The sequence below is a fragment of the Columba livia genome, chromosome 3, assembly GCF_036013475.1.
Source record: "Columba livia isolate bColLiv1 breed racing homer chromosome 3, bColLiv1.pat.W.v2, whole genome shotgun sequence".
Lineage (NCBI taxonomy): Eukaryota > Metazoa > Chordata > Aves > Columbiformes > Columbidae > Columba > Columba livia.
This window is the reverse complement of record NC_088604.1, coordinates 43,296,452-43,316,108: the sequence shown is the minus strand read 5'-3', so window position 1 is coordinate 43,316,108 and position 19,657 is coordinate 43,296,452. Positions and strand designations below refer to the sequence as shown.

Here is a 19,657-nt window from a genome sequence, read left to right as displayed (position 1 = left end):
ATCAGGTGTTTATAGCAGAGCCAGGCAGAATGTATTTCTGCTGCATATGTATTTGTGTTTTATTTTGATACTGGTTTGAAAATGCGTATTTTCAGGCACAAGCCTTGTGGGGTGGCCACTGCAGCAGCAAGAGGTCTCAGCATGTGGAGGTTGCTCCTGAGGGGCTGTTGTGGCTCCTGTTCCGAGCCAGGAAAGGGCTGAGAGTCAAGTGCAAGCTTGTATTCATGCAAGAAGTGTGTGTGTGTGCTGCCAGGAATGCTGAAGGTGGAAGTCTGTGACCTTCTCCATGTGGCAGAGTATGGCGGTTTGGATCCCATTCTTGAGAGCTCTGGGAAAGCCAGTTAACCAGCAGGGCATCTCATCAGAATTAATATATCTCCAGCAATTTCTTAATTTCAGTGGAGCTCTGCCTGCTGAATGAGGAGTTTTTCCTCACCCCAGATCAATTAAGCCATACCAAATCATCTTTTTCCCATAGTCCAACACAGATTGGTAGATGCATTCACAGTCTCTTATCCCTTTTCCTTCTGTTGCTGGCAAAGGATTGGCTTTCCTCTTGCTGTTTCCAAAAGTGGAATCTGATTTGACTGACATGAGGGCTGGAGCACCTCTCCTATGAGAACAGGCTGAGTGAGTTGGGGTTGTTCAGACTGTTGAAGAGAAGGCTCCAGGGAGACCTTACAGCAGCCTTCCAGTACCTAAAGAGTGCCTACAAGAAAGCTGGAGAGGGGCATTCTGCGAGGGCATGTAGTGAAAGGCCAAGGGGTAATGGCTTTAAACTGAGAGAGGGTAGATTTAGATTAGATATAAGGAAGAAAGTCTTCACCATGAGGGTGGTGAGGCTCTGGAACAGGCTGCCCAGAGAAGCTGTGGATGCCCCATCCCTGGAAGTGTCCAAGCTCAGGTTGGATGGGGCTTTGAGCAACCTGGTCTAGAAGGTGTCCCTGCACATGGCAGGGGGGATGGAACTAGGTGATCTTTAAGATCCCTTCCAACCCAAACCATTCTATGATTCTGTGACTTGTTTGGTTTTCTTAGGTGTCAAGGAAAAGAGGAAAAAGCTGTTTGCCCGGCACAGGCTGTTGCTTTGGGCCATGCTCCTCGCTGGAAGAGCCTGGGACGCAACTGTGTATTGATAAATAAGTAGTATGCGTGAAAGGGAATTCCCAACCAGGGCTGACATTCTTGTTTCACTTCCATAAATGTAACAGCAATGCCGTTTCTGTTTTGTGTCAAACACTTGGGCTGGCACACTTGGTCCTTCCCCTCAAGAAATGTAACAAGTTAAGATTTTTTTCTTGTCTTTAAATTAGACTGCCTTTAAGGATTTTTAAAAAAATAAAATCTGAAATTGAAATGAAATTAATGCTGTTTTCCAGAACACAAAGGACATGAAGCATAACAGTGAAAATTAACTCTACTTTTGATAACTTATCTTTTTTTTGAGTGTAGGGTTTTTTTCATTTTACAGTGATGTTTTCAGTGTAACTGTCATGCTTTAAATTATTAGTTGGCTTAGATTTTTAAAATTTATTTTGTATATTTAGCCATTAAAAACATAAACTAATTTTAAATGAATGAAATATAACTTGTGAGAAAACATTAGCGTAAACCTGACAATTAATAATTCATCTTTCTCACTTGAAAATCAGTCTTGTGCTCTTTTCTCAGTGCTTTTCAGTTTCTTCCTAAAAAAAACCAAAACAAAGTGAAGACACTTAATTTTCCTATCAGAATGTGGCACTGCAACAACAATTCATCTTATGTCTGGATTTCTTTCTGTTGCAACAACTGGTTGACATGGTACATCGTTAAAATTCAAATAGCATCGTGTAGAAATTTCTGCAGAAATGCAGAATGAACATGGATATAAGTAACAGATGAAGGCTGCTAGGGTTTTTTTCAGTTCTTGAAAGTGGAGGAGCCGTTTAAAGATAAAATAATCAGCTTAAACACGTAAGGGAGGGTTATATAGATTTCCTAATTAATGCATCTTGGAAAATAAACAAAAGCAAAATGCTTGTCATTTGGTACTAATGTGGTGGAATAGTGTGGCAGCAGGATCCCTGCTTTTCACTCGGCCTCTCATAAAGATTCAACTTCACTTCAGCTGTAAAAATGTGCAAATTACATTACTACTACATGACTGACTTTTGTAATTACATTAAGCGATTGAGATAAATCCCAGTGCTGGGTTCCCAAAAGAATGCTTGCAGCTGTGTGGTTTTCGCATCTGATCCTATGGTTTATTGTACCCAGCAATGCCTGCCTTTTTTTTTTTTTCTTTTTGGCCTTTTTATTTTTTTGGAGGAGTCTGTTTGGTTAAGAGGTCATGTTGGGCACAAGATGGAAGAATAAAGCAAGATTGCTTTCTAGGGTGTACCACCCAGAAATGTGTTTTGTGGAAAAGGTTAGCAGGCCATGATGATTTTCACAGAAAGGCAGGTGCAGTATTGTCCGTGTGGCACACTTGTGAGCTTCACATGGACATAATGCACATGTAGTACACAGAAACCATGCTGAGACATTGCGATCTGCATGTCTGCTCATTTGCTGGAGAAAATAAATTGTTTTGCAGTCTTAAAAGTGAGTATTATGCGTATTTTCCTTTACAAAAGCCAAATTAGATGTCAGTGGAGACACAAGGTTGAATACTCATTTTTTTTATAAAGCAGTTAATTAAATTGGTTTGTGTGGCAATAGAATGGAAAGAAAGAATATTTTTTCTCAAATTTTATAGATAAATTTATCTTTGGGAAGGTCAAGCAGAGGAATGAGATTTTGCTACTAAGTTCAGCTGCCCAGATTTGCCAATAGGTGAAAGTTAGAAACCTGATTTCTGTTTTAATGGATATAGCTGATGTAAAACAAAGACTAAAAAATATATAATTTTACAGTACAAGTAATAGGTGTTAAGTGGTATGGAAAAACAAATAGTATGAGAAATAACTTCTCAGATTTGTGTTCATCTGTGGATATTAGCAGTTGACAAAGGATCACACTGATGAACATAATTGTATTATTTCATAACTGATTTTCATTATGTGTAGTTTGGAGCTTGAAGTTGTATAAGTGCATTCTGTCTACTTAAAAAGAACATTAAATAGCAAAATGAAGCAGAATATGTTAATTCTCCAAATCTGAGCTACACTTCAGCAAAAAGACATTTTTTTCAGTCATAAATTTTCTTTCAAGTTTATTTACATTTTTAGGGGCTACTGTTAATCATCCCCATCACAAAAAAATGAAAACCCTATCATTGAGAAAAGATTTTTTTAGACTTTCTGTCATTTTTATCCATGGATTCTTCCCTTTCCAGTCCAGGTACTTATTTACTTGTGAGGTGTAGCACAAGTCATCTGAGTGTAGAGGATCAAAACTGGTGCTTGAATACCTTGCTCTTTCACACTCTGAAGATGTGTTTTTTGGTTTATAACATTCTGTCAGAATCAGAGAAATAAAATTGCAGTTTGTGGTCTTTAATTAGTTAGGATTGTAACACTGCAAGAGAAGTTTGGATTGTAAAACATAAAGCTAGTGACCATTTCAGAAGAGAACCATGCCGTTTTTTCTAAGGGTTAGACTTTCATTGTTGTACAGTGTTGAAAAAAAAAAATAAATTTTTCAAATAAAAAGGAGTGCCAAACAATTTAGTATTATTTCGTAATACAGTTTGATGAGAACTTGGTAAAAGAAGAGCAATCTATTAACCTTGTTTTTACTGTGAAGACCTTCAGCTGAAGTGCCAGAGTTGCATTCAACAGAAAAGGCTTGACCTTGGAATAAAAGTGCATATTCCTGGAACCCTCATTTTTAATTAAAAAAAAAAAAAAAAGTCGCATTGAAAAGATAAGCAAAACCACTACTCCCCCGGCTGAAAGAAAAATTGGATGTAATTTATCCTTTCGCTTGCATGCCATCTGCACCCCTGGGCACAGCTCACTTTCAGTGAGGGTGGTACAGAAGTCCATGGTCGCTGCAAATGTCTGAAATATGGGCAAAACAAATTGATAGGGAACCTGCGATAACTTTTCTGAATATCTGTTGCAAGTGGGTGTGCCAGCACCCATGTGTGTTTGCACACTGAGCCTGGTGACTTGCTCTGATTCACGGACTGAATCATTGTCTGTGTTAACGTTGGGCTTGGGATTCTCAGTCATGCACCCGTGAGGCCGGTGCTGTGCAGCCATGGGACAAAACCATGTTCCCTGCCTCCAGAGAGCTTGCGAGACAAGACAGCAGGCGAGCAGATATAGGAAAAAAAAAAAAGCTGAGGAAAAGAGTGGCAAGACAAGAGTGCCTTGCAAGCAAGAGCAGTAGCAGAGGAGCAGTCAGTGACTCTTGTCCTCTTTTCTCTGGGTCTGGTGGGGAAGGGGGGTTGCCAGCATGGAGGAAAGCAGGGTGACATCAGGAAGCTTTGCTGAGCACGATGGTGGTGCCCATGCACAAAGGCAGCTGTCTGAGACCCAAAGGAGTGAGAGCTGGAGGTGGATGTTATGGTGGGACCAGAGGTAGACACTGGCCTGATGCCTGGGAAGAGATGGTCAGTAGGGTGTGATGAGCTCGTTGGAGAGCTGGGCAATGGGTCTTGGCAGAGTGCTCTGGTAGGGGAGATACACTTTGTCAAGGGAAAAGTATGTTGGGGTGATCAAGGACCACCTTGGGTGAGAGTTGTCCCTGCGTGACTGGATGAGAAAGGCCATATCTGCATCAAAACTGCAGGAGTCTGAATGTGTGAGCTCCAAAACAGTCAGAGCCAGATACGTTGACCTTGCAGTGGAGGACAGGCCTCCCCAGGGCTGATGTTTACAGTGCCTGGGAAGGGCAGAGAGGTTGGGGGTCACCATGTCAGCTCTCTAAAAGATGTAATAGTGAACTATGGATAGAAATCAATCTGTGAATTTAATCACTTTTGTGCTTTTCGCCCACCTTGCTCTCACTAACAAGTTCCTTTATAACAGGTATTACTGCACACAGAAAAATGGCTTGGACTACTTTTTTTCTCTTGTCTGGCCAGCAGCTGAAGGCCGTTGTGGGCAGCAGCAGATGACAGCCATTTTGATGGAATCCTTCTGCTATGGTCCCTTTTGTGTCTATACTGGTTTAAAAGTCACTTTTCATATCCAAAAGCATGCCTGGTAAAACATTACAGGGTTGCAAGACTGAGTCATCAAGAGTCCATGAAACATTTCAGTGCAAATTCACTTTAAAAAATTACATATTAGCCTTTTGATTAATAACATACTTGTAGCCTCGGGTTAATTTTGCAGAAGGACCCTCCAGCCCCAATCTGTAGATGTAATAGCTGTCGCAGTCATTACCAGCATCTTCTATTAGGATTGACCAACTCTTCACATGTCAACTAAACATTCAGCTTCAGGCTCATCTGTCATTTATCACTGAGCTGGGGACACTAAGCAGAGTTAAATTTAAAAACTGCTGTCCCTCCTCTGGCTCTGTGTATGTCTTTAAAAATATCTGCGTGGAATAAGCGGGACAGTAGGTAATGTTTGTAATTGCAAAGCAGCACTGCTCTGTCAAGACTTTTTCACAGATACAAAAAAACCCTAGTAAAATGTCATGTGGATTGTATTTGTAAAATTATTTAAAAAAACAAGAGTAATTAATCAGTAATTAAAATGGAAGGAGGTTCCTAGACTTCAATAACAACATACAGGCCTTTTCTTAATTTACTACTACTTCTCCTTGTCCCTGTACTAATTATCCAGCTTTGTGGCAATCGGATGTCTGGTTCGCGTTTATTGTGTTTTATAATTGCGTGTTCATCCGGCTCTTTATCGCAAAGCTGGATGCTTCGGCTTTGTTTTCCCTCCCTTAACTAATTTGTATGTAAGGTTCAGCAAATGGGACCTTGCTACTTGTGTGAAGCTGCCATTTAACCATGAAGTGAAATGCTTTTATTGAGTTTGCCCTGCAGATATGGTCCGCTGTGGCAGTGCTGTCCATATTTGGTGGCTGTGCAAGGAGAGCCAGGTGGTGCTGCAAAGCGTAGCACAGTGAAGCGTGGACAGATCTAGGTTTGACATTTGTCATCCTCTACTGCTAAAGGGAAGAGAAAAATCTGCTTTTCCATATGCTTATGCTTTAATTTTTGCCTGCAGTTTTGTCCAGATGGCCTTGTGAACATTGTTTACTTTAAGATGCTGTCCCAGATGTTTTTGAATGCCGATGGATAAATGCAACAACTGTGGTATACTAATACACAAATTATTTACACAATTTGGGTTGTTTGTTTGGTTTTTTTTTTTAACTGTCTCCCCACCACTCCTCTGTATGGCACGCTTTTCTGAGGGGAAGAAGTGTTGACTTATAACATTACATTTCTGAGAGTGAGCAGTGCCTTCAAGTTGCAGTCACTTGGAGCTCCCATTCTCCTGCTTAGGTTCTTTTGTAGCTCTGTGTGGGTGGACGGGGCTCAGGCACTGTAGCTGCCTCTTGTAAGCACGTCAATTAAAAGGCGTTGCTGCACGCAGCCCATGAAACTGTGAGTGTTTCAGGGCGTGAGCAGCTCCCAAGCTATTTGTCATTCATTGTGTTGTCTGCTTTTTCAAGGAGAACTTGATCTCTTACTTTGCCCTTGTACCGTCTTAATTTTCCACACCAGTGGAAGGGAGAATATTTTAAAGCTGTGTGAGCAGTATTACTGAGAACACTTAAAAATGTTTCTAAACAGCAAAGCACCTCTAACAGCATCTTGACAAACTTAGATGCAATGTAGAAAAATTATTATGCTTTGGTGACACTGCAGGATGCAGACAGCCTGTGTCAGAAGCTTGTTACCAGATACAATAGATACTTTAATGACTTGTGTTTTGTTTAATTACCTTTTTTTTAATCTTCTAAGCAAGAAGCTACCTAGGAGTGTACATAAAAGAACCTTTTGACATGAGCATTTCATTAACGTAAATAGCTCTGTTAGTTATTTCTCAAGAACACTTTAATGAGACTTCAATGTGAAACTCATTAGAACAAATACATGAATTCATATGTCAAGACAGAGATTGCAGCATCACAGTTCTTGGCATCTATTAAGTCCATAACTCGTTTACATTGACATGCATTGTTAATCAATATTTAAGACACTGCAGATGTCAGTAATGTTCATATTTAGTCCTGCAACCATGACAATATGAAAGTTGCTAGTAGAATTCAAGGCTAAATATTGTTATCTCAAGTCTTTCCATTACCTCTAGGCTACAAGTTAATGACTGTCTAACTTTGCTGCCCCTCATCTATTTAAATAATAAGGGAAATAAGGAAATACGTGGACTTTATGGTGGTAGCATATTCCATTGCAGTTTTATCAAATTTCTGTTGTTTAAAATTAAAGGAGCAGCATTCTATTCATTTGGGTTACGTTAGCAGTTCCTCTGGCTGTGGCAAAGGGAGGTGGGTGAAGAAGCAAATGTTTGGGGAAACCGGTACCAGTTCTGATTTGGCTGCTGACTGGGTTGTACAGGGCAATTCAGAGTGTGGTAATTGCTAAAGACTTGCAGCCTTCAGGTGGTAACTTTTGGTTACTTCTCTTCAAATACACCAAAAAGCAGCCTTTGTGTGCTGTTTCTAGTGTGTCTAATTAACATACATCTAAATTGCCTATTGTTAATAAACTCACCAAGCCCGGTTTATTTATTGCTTCGATAATTGAAGGAGTTACAGTCTTATGAGACAATGTAATTGTTGTGGAAGGTTTTGTTTGATATATGTAGTTGTTGCGGGGATGTTTTTTTTCCCAGGAGTTTAGTTGCTGATGTCTCTTGGTTTTTAAAGATGAGGTAAAGCAGCTTAGAGTACCATCAAGATATCTTTCTGTATACATTATAATAAAAATGATAAATGTAATCCATGGAAGCACTGAGTTGTTTAAACTATGTGATTATATAGTAGTGTTAATCTATAGTTTAATTATAGGTTCATCAAAAATCATACGACTCCGTGAAGAAAACAGTGAAGCAAGTGAAATACTGAAAGGAAAAAGTTCTGCTAATGGTGCGACAGTTCCAGTGAAAGGAATAAATAATTTAGGAAATACATGCTTTTTTAATGCTGTCATGCAGGTAAGATGTAAAGATCGTACAGATTTGCCGTAATAAATTTCAGAAATACTCAGTCTGTATAAACTGTAGGCTTCAGAAAATGTACTGATTGATTTATTTACCAGTCTTCATTCTGCCTTCTGAATGTCCTTTTCAAATTCTTTTCACTCCTTGCTATCCAAGCAATATTTCCTGTAATAACAACAAAAAATTTCCTGGATCAGTAGCATTTTTCACAGTAATGAGACAAATGAAAATGTCAAGTGTTTTGCACACTGCATATGTGTGTGGGTTGTACTCTAGCATATGGTTTTATTTGTAGTTCAGCATTAGGCAGTCATGAGTAATGCACAGTATTTACCATACCGGTGGGTGTGAAAAGTGGTACTTTATGCATAATGTAAATGTCTGCACAGTGTGTTGTGATGATATTAAGCCCCTACAATGGGTGCAGTTATAAAAGGACTTTTATTTATTTTTTTAAATTTTTTTTTCCTGACCGGTCTAAGAGGAATGAGCTATACCAATGCACTTTTATTGATGTTGAGTGTACAGCTAATCCAACATCCTAAAAAAAGCAGCAGCCTTAGCGGGTTTGATACTGGAACATGCTGTTGCTTGTCAGCTGAGCAGAGACATCTGTGTGACTGCACACAGGAGTGAGCAGATAAGAGAAAACTGCTACAAAAGTGTTCTGAACTGTCACTCTTTACCTTGTGTTTATGGTGACAATTACAAAACTCAGCAAACAAAGAGTAAATTTGTAAGGAGTGGAAATTGTTCTCTGTGCATACTTAGGGCATTGTAGAAACCCAAGTGATCTGCAGTCAAAGTTAACAAAAAATAAGGAAACAAAGCTTTGTTGAGTTGCTTTCTCTCTTAAATTTGGAGAGGTAATGCTTTTCAGTGTGCCAAAGCTTTTGTGCTCCTTGGGCCACGATGAGGGGGACTGCAGGGTTTAAAAGGAACAATGATTTCTGGTACTAATGTTGCCATTAAAAAAAATGAATCTTGTTGTTGAACAAAAATAACAAAGTTATTACTAGGACACTTTTGGAATGACTGAAACAGAAGTAGATACAATTTTAGAAACAGTCTGAGATCAGTGATCTTGGCTCTTATAAGGGTGATACCTGCTTTTCCTAGTGGTCTGAGTCAAACCTCAGTTGTACATTATGAAATGTATCCGGTTTGTCTATCCATGAAGCTAGAATTTATAACTAAAGAAGATGTATGGTTGAAAGATCAGCATGCGTTTCTTCACTTTTTTTTTGTCTTCAAGAACTTGGCGCAGACTCACATACTAAATGAACTGATGTGTGAGATGAAAGAGAAAGGAACAAAGTTAAAAATCTGTCATACTTCGGACTCCCAGTTGGTGAGTATGCAGTGAGAAATATAGATTTGGGGAAACGTGGGAAGAAGCTGGAGGATGGGAAAGTGCATCTCCGTTTAAGACATGCTTTTCTTTTCCTCTTTCTTTTGCCTTTTAATTGTTTAACTGGTTTATGATGTCTGTGAACTCCTTTTTCAAAACTATTCAGCCCTGAAGGGGAGGAATAATCACTTCCTTGATATTTGTGACATCGAAGTAGCAAATAATGCCTGATCTTAGGAAAGAGTGGCTGGCTTATTTTTGTTTCCCCATTTCATTTCTTCAGTATGTGTATATAATACAGGAAATAATATATTTGGCTCTAGAAAGTGTTCATGAAATATTTTATTACAGCCTGTTCCAGCCATTCATTGATAAGGCTTGTAAAATTTATTACGTTCTTCACAGGCCGGAGGATTAAACTGAGAGAAGCAAAATTTCAGAGAGAACCGAATTTCTTGTCCTCAAGCTCATTGTGGGCGTATGGGGAAGAGACTGCTGTGGTTATTATCAAGGAATATGCTGCTGTTCCAGTCATGTCTTAGAGACTAAGGGTTTCATAATATGTTGTTGGCAATAAAGATAATACCCCTTTCCCTCTACTAGCTAAAGCAAGCAGTTTACAGAGGACTTTTCCTTTTTCTGCTCTTTGCTGGAAGCTTTCTAGTGACATTGAGGGTTGAGGGGTGGATTTCTGTTTCGGATACCTCTGAAATGATTTCTGTATGTTGCTGTCGGTGATGTTCATAGCCTCTCCAGGCAAGAACAGTGTGAAATACACTGTGTTGCTGTCTGTATTACCTTCAGTGGCAGTTTGGAGCAGCAACACATTTCACTAAGTTATCCTGAGCCACAATGGGAGTCTGGAGCTCGTTCGTGCCCAGAGGCTTAGAAAGCCAGTGGAGTTTGGCTTATGCTTGATGCGAAACTTGCACAGCCATAAGGTTGAAAGATTTATATTTTGTTTAATGACAATGCCTAGAATATAAATAAGATTTTCAGGGCAAAGACTGTGCTTTCTGGTCTTTTTATGTTGACACAGAATTAGAGGGTTGCAGTAGTGTAATAGTAACATAGAAACTCCCAGCTTCCCACTTGGTAAATGGCATTTTTCCACCTTATCATGGAACAGTTTGGGTTGGAAGGGACCTTCAAAGATGATCTAGTCCCTGCTAATTGCAGGGAGATTTGACATCTTCAACTAGATCAGGTTGCTCAGAGGCCCGTCCAGCCTGATTTTGAATGTTTTCAGGGATGGGGCATCTACCACCTCTTTGAGCAACCTGTTGAGTGTTTTATGACCCTTATTGTAAAAATTTCTTCCTCATGTCTAGCCTTTGTTAGTGTATATAATGCAAATACTTGATATTTGTGTGCATCTGTAGCACTTATGTTTTGTGTGGATCTGCTTTCCGGATGAGACAGCATCTTTAACGGTTTGTTCAGCAGTTGCAATCTGTTTTGCTAGTTGGAAGCATGGTGGTCATAGATAACCCGGGAGCGCGTTAGGGAGATTTGCCCATCTGTGGCCTTTGGGATGCAGGTGGCACATCAGCAGTGCAGGAGTCTCCTGCTCTACAGCTGGTGCTGGTGGCTGCTGTCCAGCTCCGTCCAGCCCTGGGACCTGCTGGCTGGGGTGTATCCCATACTAGGAGGGGCTGTCCGGGATGCACCCCATGCCTGTCCCCCGCTGCCACGGTGGACCTGTGGCTTCTGCTGTTGTCTCCTGCTGTGAACCACTGCTGGTGCCTTCCCAGCGCCTGGTTCCTGGAGGAACAGGGTGTGTTTCTGCACCTGTTGGATGTGTGGAGATGTCAGTGTGCAGCTCACAGGTCAGAGAAGCTTTCCACCACTTGTCCAAGGTTGGGTGGACAATGCCACTGAGTTCCATCCTATGCTGACCCATGGGGAAGGTCGCCTGTGTTGTCTCTCCTACTGAGTTGTGGTGCAGGTGGGAGTAAGAGTAAAGCAGGTAGTGCAGCAGCTGGTTTGTTTTTGTGAGAATCAGACTGGCTCATTGACATGCCTGTTTATAACACTATTGGTTATCAATGAATTTGCTCAACAATAATTGCTTGGTTTTGCAATTATTACTGCTTAAATAATAGGCTTTCTTTTCAACTATTTCAATTATCTAGGTGTCATCAACATGCAGAAAAACAAAACCAAACCCAAAAGACTTCAAGACTGAAAGTTACATTGTTCTTTGTCATAAATATACTAGCCTGAAATAAGTCTTGTTTTTCATTAACTTCAAAATCTGATATGCGGTTTACTTTTCCTTTTAAAGGATCCTTTGGTGGTGAACCTCTCCAGCCCAGGACCTTTGACATCAGCGATGTTCTTGTTCCTTCACAGCATGAGGGAGGCTGGAAAAGGTCCTCTTTCTCCCAAAGTGCTCTTCAGCCAGCTTTGTCAAAAGTATGTATTGCCAGTATCTTTCATTTATAATTTCCAGTGGTATATTTTTAAGTGTGCCATGTCTATTTTCCTTCCTAAGGTGCCGTTAGATTCTTATTGGGCAGTCCCGAAAATGTCATCTTCGTGTTTTAAGGCTGCAGGGCTCCTTGGTGAGCTCCAGCATTGTACCTGCTCTTCATGTAATGAATGGCCCAGTCCATAACCAGTAACATTAGTAACATTCAATGAGCTTTGAACTGAGTGTGCGGGGACAGAAGAGACCATGGTAAAACTGAAGAAAATAGAATTGCCTCTCAGGGTTTTTTTGGTATACGACCATAAAGCTGTGCTAATACTGCAAAGTTTATGTAGGTATTTTGGAAAAAAGACTAAGCTTTTAAATGGGAAACCTCTGCTATGATGTCTGACCTTGGCATCAGTTCAAAATGAAAAAGAGTCTTAACAAGTAAGGACTTGAAGCAGTACTGAAATGGCATATGGCTCCAGATTGCAAAGAGCTTGCAAGCCCTAAAGAAACTCATGTTTCTTGGTGTGGAAAATGTTTACAGTGGTGCTTTGTAGGTGCCTTCAATTATGATGCAAACAATCATGCTTTATAAAACACCTGTAGAAGACCTATTTAAAAGTTGATACAAATATTTAAGTATTGACTTTACAAGTAAAAGAAGCTGTAGAAACAGAGGAATTGGAGGATGATACAGCTGTATCTCACAGTTAAAAATATTAATAATGCATGTTAATTTATTTGCTACAGTATTATTGTATGGAATTTTAAGCATTCTGCAGCAAGAGAATGAGGAGGAAAGTTGCAGGTTCCTACCATGGCATTCCAGGGCAACCTCACTGTGCAAGTATGGGTTTAAAATATGGTATAAAGAAACAAAAGATTTGAGACTGGAGCAAGGACAATTTAATTCTGATAAAGAAATCGGTTATTACTTTTTCTTTTTCCTCAGAATTCAACTTCAGAAACTTAATATTACATTTTTGTATTGCACTTCCTTTTGATTCTTTTGAGCTGTAAAAGGAAATCTGTAGAAGGTGTCCTTACAGTGCTTTTGAGTCAGACAGCCGTGTTTTCTGTTTAGTGTTATCTACCTGAAACGAAAATATATAGAGAAGAAAAATATGTTGTTTCCTCACTCCTCCTCCTGTTTTGGGGCTGACTCAAAAATGTTATTATAAGAACAAAATTTGATTGAGAAACAGAAGGGAAATTATTAAATAAAAATAGCAGGTTTTTTCTCAGTATAAGGATGGAAGGGAAAAGTGGGCTTCAGATGGCATTGTATTTTTGAAGTGAGAGCTATTTTGTATCTGCTCTGTGTATTTGTATTTGTGTAGCCATCAAGCGATGGCTACACAATGTATGAGTATTAAGTCTCAGATACCTTGTTGTTCTTTTGTTGTAGTTTTTTTTTGAGGTGGGCATATATTTTAACTGCCAGCTGCACATGAAACGTATTTTAATATGGGCAGCAGACTTCTGCTGTTTAGACATGTATGTGTCAGCTTCTGCTGCCTCTTGCCTTCTTCCCTACTTCTTTGTTAGCCGTGCAGAGCACAACGTAAGTATAAATCCTTTACTAGCTCTAGTGTCACTAACAGAAGTGTCATCCACATCCTGATGGCAAGAAATTAGGTGTTCAGGGGCAAGAAGTGGCTGCACAGGTATGACAGAAGGTTTTGGTCTTTTCATTATTTTGTTATTGATGGCAACATGAGCAAGAAGGAAGAAAGGGTGAATTTCAGCAAATTCAGAAGTCTGCAGTGGTGGAAGCAGGAGAACGTGGAATCTTTATCTTTGCAAACTGAATGTATTTAGTATAGAGTAACTTAAGCGGAATGAATGCAGTGTTCTATCATGCTATTTTTACAAAGCCTTTTTTCATATTTTAAAGTTGTCTGTCTACTCTTTAGTGAAGCTGAAAGAGAGAGAGAATGGCAAGATTGCAGGAGTCCCAGCTAGGAAGAAATTTGTGTTGCTGCAGCATTCTACATAAACTGCTTTTTGAATCCTGCAAAGAAGTTGTGTTAATAAAGTAAAGGCATGCACTACTTGCAATCTTCACATGCATTAGCACAAACTCTTCTTACTTAACAAGTAAAATTCAAACAGCATCTCTTCTGAAGAGATGACAAGATGAATGTGTATAAGGAAGACCTACACTGAAAAAAAATGTTTATGTTTCAGAGAGATATGTCAGAGGAAGAAAAATCATTTTACTGGGGAGGAGGGCATGGGGAAGGACTTCTAATAATAATGTTTTGGTTTTATGTATTTTACATAAGGGTTTGCTGACTCGAGGTGCAGCCTCTTTTTTTTAATTTTTAAAAAAATTATTCTTTCCCCTTCACATATCTTGCTGTCTCAGTCCCAGTCTACAGTATATGACCATATCTTTCTTCAGTAAAGAATTTGTGAAGCAGATTGTACAGGAAGTACAGGAGGTACATGTCTGTGATATCAAGAGTCAGACTCGGTGACTCAGGAGTTGTCTTCCCAATCCCAGTCTTTACTATAACATTATTTTGAATAGTTGCTTGTAGCTTGCAAAACAGGGACAAGGACACTGAGTGGTCGTGCAGAATATAGACATTTTACTTAATCCTTATTAGAGTCACTTCCAATCCTATTAAGCTTCTTACAAAGGTGAACGGTTGAAATGCTGATGCTGTCAGCAGGTGATGGTGCTGCTGTTCTTTATATGCTTAGATCCGTCTACTTGTCAGGGCTGTTATAGGGTACTATCTGTCCAAAAAGTAACACAGTGATTTCCAAATAACATTTTTCTCATGTGTAGAAGAAGGCTGATCCTTTAAAAAATGGTTACTTTTCCCTGATGACACAATTGGATTATATATATAAAAATACATATAAATCTGGATTAAGATGTTATTGATGAGTTTGAGTGTCTTTTTGTTTTTCAGTCTCCTAACTGAATGGTGACATATTTTCATGTTGGATCAGTCGATGCAAGATACAGTAAAGGTAGCTCTATAATTTAGCACCTGACATTTGCCCTCATTTCCGGTTCCATGCTGGAATAACACTTCTGGATTTGATGTTCGGACTTGGTTTTTCTTTTTTATGTCCTTGTAGGACTTCAGGAATCCAGTTGCTTCAGATGTTGCAGGGTAGAAAAGTTTGAATGGTCACATTTGAACTGGGCATCCTTACTGAAAGACTGAAAAGTGCTCAGTGTAAGAAGACCGAAGAGGGGAGGGAAGGGAAGGGAGGGAGAAAGGAAGGAAGGGAAGAAGGAAGTAAGGAAAGAAGAAAGGTGGGCAAAGGCATGTAGGAATGTGGCTCAGTGTGGGCAGAGAGCCTGTGAAGGGGTGGAGCAGGCAAGTGAGAAAGTCTGCAAGGGGATGCACGTTTGCTGCTCAAAAGCAGTGAGAGAACTGGGACATCATCCTGTCAGCTGGGAGCTGCTTGTTTAAGAGTCTAGGGAGATCACAGCATGAAGTTTGTTTTCTTGTGTGGTGCTTTTTTTTTTATTAAATAACAAAAGAAAAAATGATACTGAGTGTTAATTTTATCGAGTGGTGGGGTAGCCAGGTTGAAGAAGGGGAGAAGAAGAAAAGAAATGGATGCATCTTTCTATAGCAACTGTTTAGCGTCTGGTACTAATTCATCCACTGTTAATTTTGTTAGTGTTGCAGCTGTCAGATGTTTTGCGAGGACAGATTGTGAGCATAGCTACGGGGCCCTTCTGTCAGTTTTCCACTATGCTGAATTTCAGGACTGCAGACTTCTGACTTATCTGGAGACTTAGTGACTAATGCAACGTTGATGTATTAGGAGGACATAAATGTTATTTCCTTTATTTGTTATGATTGAATAATTTTATTGGTGGAAGAAAGCTTAGATTTGTGTAGCAAGTAAATGTTGCAGCATTTAAGTGATGAGTCCAGAAAGTAGTTACAGAATTTAGCTGCTTCAGACCTCCACCAAATAATTATTTATAGGGGTATCATATTGCTACCTTAACATGCAGGAAAAGATACTGTCTTAACAAAGATTTTATGGGTGGTTGCTCCTCCCTGAGGAGTGTTCATCCTTCCTTCTGAGGTGCAGAAAGTAGAACTTGAGACAGAGGTGGGGCTGACAGAACGGAGGTCATGCATAGTTAGGAGTGTTGATTAGTTTTGGAGGGAAACCTAAACAACACTTGGAGCATTCTGCATTTATCACTTCTGAGAGGAAATGCTAAGGGAAGCTGAGATAATGTACCAGATTTAAAGGGTGAAGGAAACAGGATTTTTCTCGCTAATTAGGAGTCTTTTTGAGCCTTTTCTTTTAAAAGAATATTGCTCTAGAGAAAAATCTCTCTTTAGAAAAGATTTCTAACTTGCTTATTTTTCCCATTTGACTTGTACTCTTTAAAGATTATAGCAGCAGTACACACAACTGATGTTTCCTTGACAAATTGTGAAGAACCATTTTGGGTCCCAGGTGTGCCTCTTCACGCATTGCTGACGATGCTGTGTCGTGTTCAGGAGCTCACTGACAGAGGAGATCGAATCTGCTCCTCCGTGCGGCAGCAGCTGAGAGATTGCCTGTCTTTATTTCAGTTAACTTTGTCAGAGTTTCCTTAATTTTAGGAACACGTTAACAAAGCTGGATGGATAAGGTTTATGAGTGCTAAGTAGATTAGGATATATATAAGGAACGTGCATTGGCAGGAATTACCTGCACTTTTTCCTGAGTTTTGTGTCCACTTCTTCCACTCAGGAGGAAGACCTGTGCAATGTTTTGGACAACCCAAGTATTTGCAATGTGTGTGGTATTGGTGAGCTACATAAACAACAGTGTAGAAACAATAAAGGAGGAAAACAGTAATTTTGTTAGGTACATTGGAGGTGTATCTTCAGTTAGAATGCTCATGTTAACCAGAACAGAGAATTGTAAGATAAAGGTGGGTTAGGGCTTCAGGGAGAGAAGTAACAGAAATATGAGGCCTTCAGTTCAAGAGGAACTTGAATATTCTGAGTTTAGACAGGAGAGGACATGAAAAGGAGGCACAACAGCAAGAGAAGACAACAAATGATAAAGGATAAATTAGCTGTGTTTATTTAACTGCCCTCATAGAGTTCAAGGAGCTGTCGGTAAAATTCAAAGGCAACAGATTTAGAGCCAGGGGAAAAAAAAGGTTTTTTTAAACATTTTGTAGAGCTAACCTGTGTAACTTGCTGTCGCAGAATGCTGTTGAAAATCTTAGCAGAACTTAAAGGAAGAAAGAAGAATTAGACATCCACATAAAAAGAAAACTTTTTTTCTAGGGTTGCAAGACCTCGTGCATAAAGGCCTTCACTTGGCTACCAGCTGGCAGGGAGAAGTTCCCCCAGACAGATATTTCTATTACTCAGTACATAGAGCTGTATTTTCCCTCTGATGGTCAAGTGGGAAATGACTCCATTGTAGCATGTCAGCTATTGTGTCCATTCAGAGACACTTCTAGCAAGTGCTTTTTGCCCAGGTACCAGGGATCTGGTGCATCGCAAGAAAGTGATCTTGCCTCATTTCTTTTTGGGGGAAGGCCGAGGTAGAAAAGAATGAAAGAAATCAGCCAGCACGTCCAAAGGAGAGCTGAGTGCTGTCTGTCCATGCCATGGACACAGGACAGGCATGGCTGCTGTGATTTGTTAGTTACATGCAGGGGCAAGACCATGTTTGCTTGGGTTTTTTCCTACCAAGCACCTTGTAGTAGCAGAACTCATCTATCAGGTTTGAGAGAAGATTAATCATGGGGATTAATGGTGCTGTAGGATTTTGCTCTCTTTTCTGTCATATAGCTGCATATAGCTCAGGATCACTAATGAGAACAATTGCTTCAGGAAGAACAAAACTTTTCATTCTAGCTATTCTATAATGACAGTGAATAGGTATTTGACAGTGTCACTGCGAAGGTATAGTCCTGTGAATTGCGGTAACTTTCATAAGCTGTCCCTTCTCATGCTTTTTTTTTGTAACTTTCATTGGTAACTGATCAGTCTTGAGAGATGAACGTCTTTGTCTGCAGAGAAGCAAAATTTCTTCTCTCAGGCTAACATTACATAAACACTTTGCTTCTCTAGAGTGAACCGCAGTATTAAAAGAGGTTCTTCTGCATTTTGCACTACTGGAAAGAAATCAAATAGTATGTTCTGTTTTCTGTTACCAGGCACTTACTATTGCTTCTAAAGTTTTCCAAGGTATTAAGCTAACTTATGCTCAATAGAGTAATTATTGAAAGGGTAATTTTGGAGAGTTTTTTTATTAGAGACAGTAAAGGTATGGCAAGTCTGTGCAGTATGATTGAATGACTGTAATTGTACCTCAGTTTTGCTTTTGACGCATGGCTTAGTTTCCCTCAAATGAATATAAGATAGGAACTATTAGTGCTTAGAGGACTGTGGGTTTTTCCCTTTTAAAAATTACACAATTACGTAGTTTTTGTTATTAAAACACCCTAGGAAGTAGATCGTCATGAAAAGTATTTCTTTAACTGACAGTCAAGCAGTTATAACTGGTCTCCAGATGAGTAACGAGAGGCCAGATAAGTCACATGCATGTAGATGTCACAGTTGTCCTTCACCACTTATGGCCATTAGCGGGAGTTCAACCTGTTCTGTCATTATCCTGCTGACACTGTACAACAGGTTGTATCGCATCGGCACTGGCTTCCATATGTCAGCACATCTGTGAGCGGTCAACTCAACCAACCATCTTCAAGTCCCCCACTTTTGCCAAGGATCTTGCTTGGAGCATATTTTCAAGGAGACGAGAGCGCACATCTTTTAGTTGTCAGATTTCTGTGTATCAGAATGGTTTAATTCCTTTTTTTCCCCCCTAATACTGGTTTATAACTGTAGGAAGTTTCCAGTAAATGCAGTTTGTGGTGTGAAATTCCTTTCCTCCTATTTTTTGTTGGTTTATTGGTTTTCTTTTGTGGCTTCTCCCAAAAAGCAAATGCACTGATCTCAAATGTTTTTCCACAGAATATCAGGTATTTAGAATTATATGCAACATTACATAGCGTACGATGTACATGAGTGACAGATTAACTATATGTTAAGCAGTGTAAACCATGATATCGTTTGTCAGTCCAAGTAAGTGACTCAGACCTTAGATGACATCTTTACAAGCCACTTTCCTGCCACTTCGCTTTTAAAGTGGTAGCTATTACATTCCCATCATCCTTGTTGCCATTACAACACAAGCATCTAGGTGTATATGAGGTTGGAAGAGGATTAAGTACAAGCGCAGAGAAGCCTAAATAATCTTGTCCTTGTAGGTGCATTATGTATGTGCTAGTAAAAAGAAAAACTAAGAGAAATGAAAAACTGCCAGGGCTGAGTTCATTTTTCCCCCCTGTCATTTAAGCTAGTAAAACTGTATGAACTTATGGGTAAGCTGTTGTCTCTTGAAATATCACTTAGTAAATGAATTTTCATCTGAAATGGTTGTTGTATGTTCATCAGCAAACCATAGACAGTAACAAAAGGTATGTGCGGGGCTTTTTTCTGATTTGCATTGAAGATCTGGCTTTGCAAGGTGTGCCTACAATGAAGAAAACCCTCCTGTAACAGTGGTGGAGTTTCTGCTTGCTTCTATGTCGAGTAATTATTTATTTTTCTTCTGTTTTACTATGATGTCTCTTGTGGTCCTGCTTCTGTGGCAAAGAAAAAAAGAGTCCCTATTAGTACCAGGATCCAGGTTGTGTAAATACAAGATTTTGTTATCTCAGTATACACTGTAGCTATTATTGTGCATATATTGGAGAAGGCAGGCTGAATATAATCATTGATCCTCACTGTC

General features: G+C 39.6%; 1 protein-coding gene across 6 annotated transcripts in view; it reads left to right on the top strand.

The window, feature by feature from the left end:
• USP45 (ubiquitin specific peptidase 45) overlaps positions 1-19,657 on the top strand; it is a 55,423-nt gene that overhangs the window by 14,487 nt on the left and 21,279 nt on the right. For 5 of the 6 annotated variants that reach the window (XR_010471261.1, XM_065056576.1, XM_065056578.1 and 2 more), the window contains 3 exons: positions 7,933-8,078; positions 9,340-9,435; positions 11,723-11,853. Coding sequence is in view for 4 of the 6 variants with exons in the window: in XM_065056576.1 (XP_064912648.1) it covers positions 7,933-8,078; positions 9,340-9,435; positions 11,723-11,853 (373 nt within the window). In the remaining 2 variants the exon portion in view is untranslated. Of the gene's footprint in view, positions 1-7,932; positions 8,079-9,339; positions 9,436-11,722; positions 11,854-19,657 lie in introns of those variants that run through there. The other variant, XM_065056579.1, reaches the window with a different exon arrangement.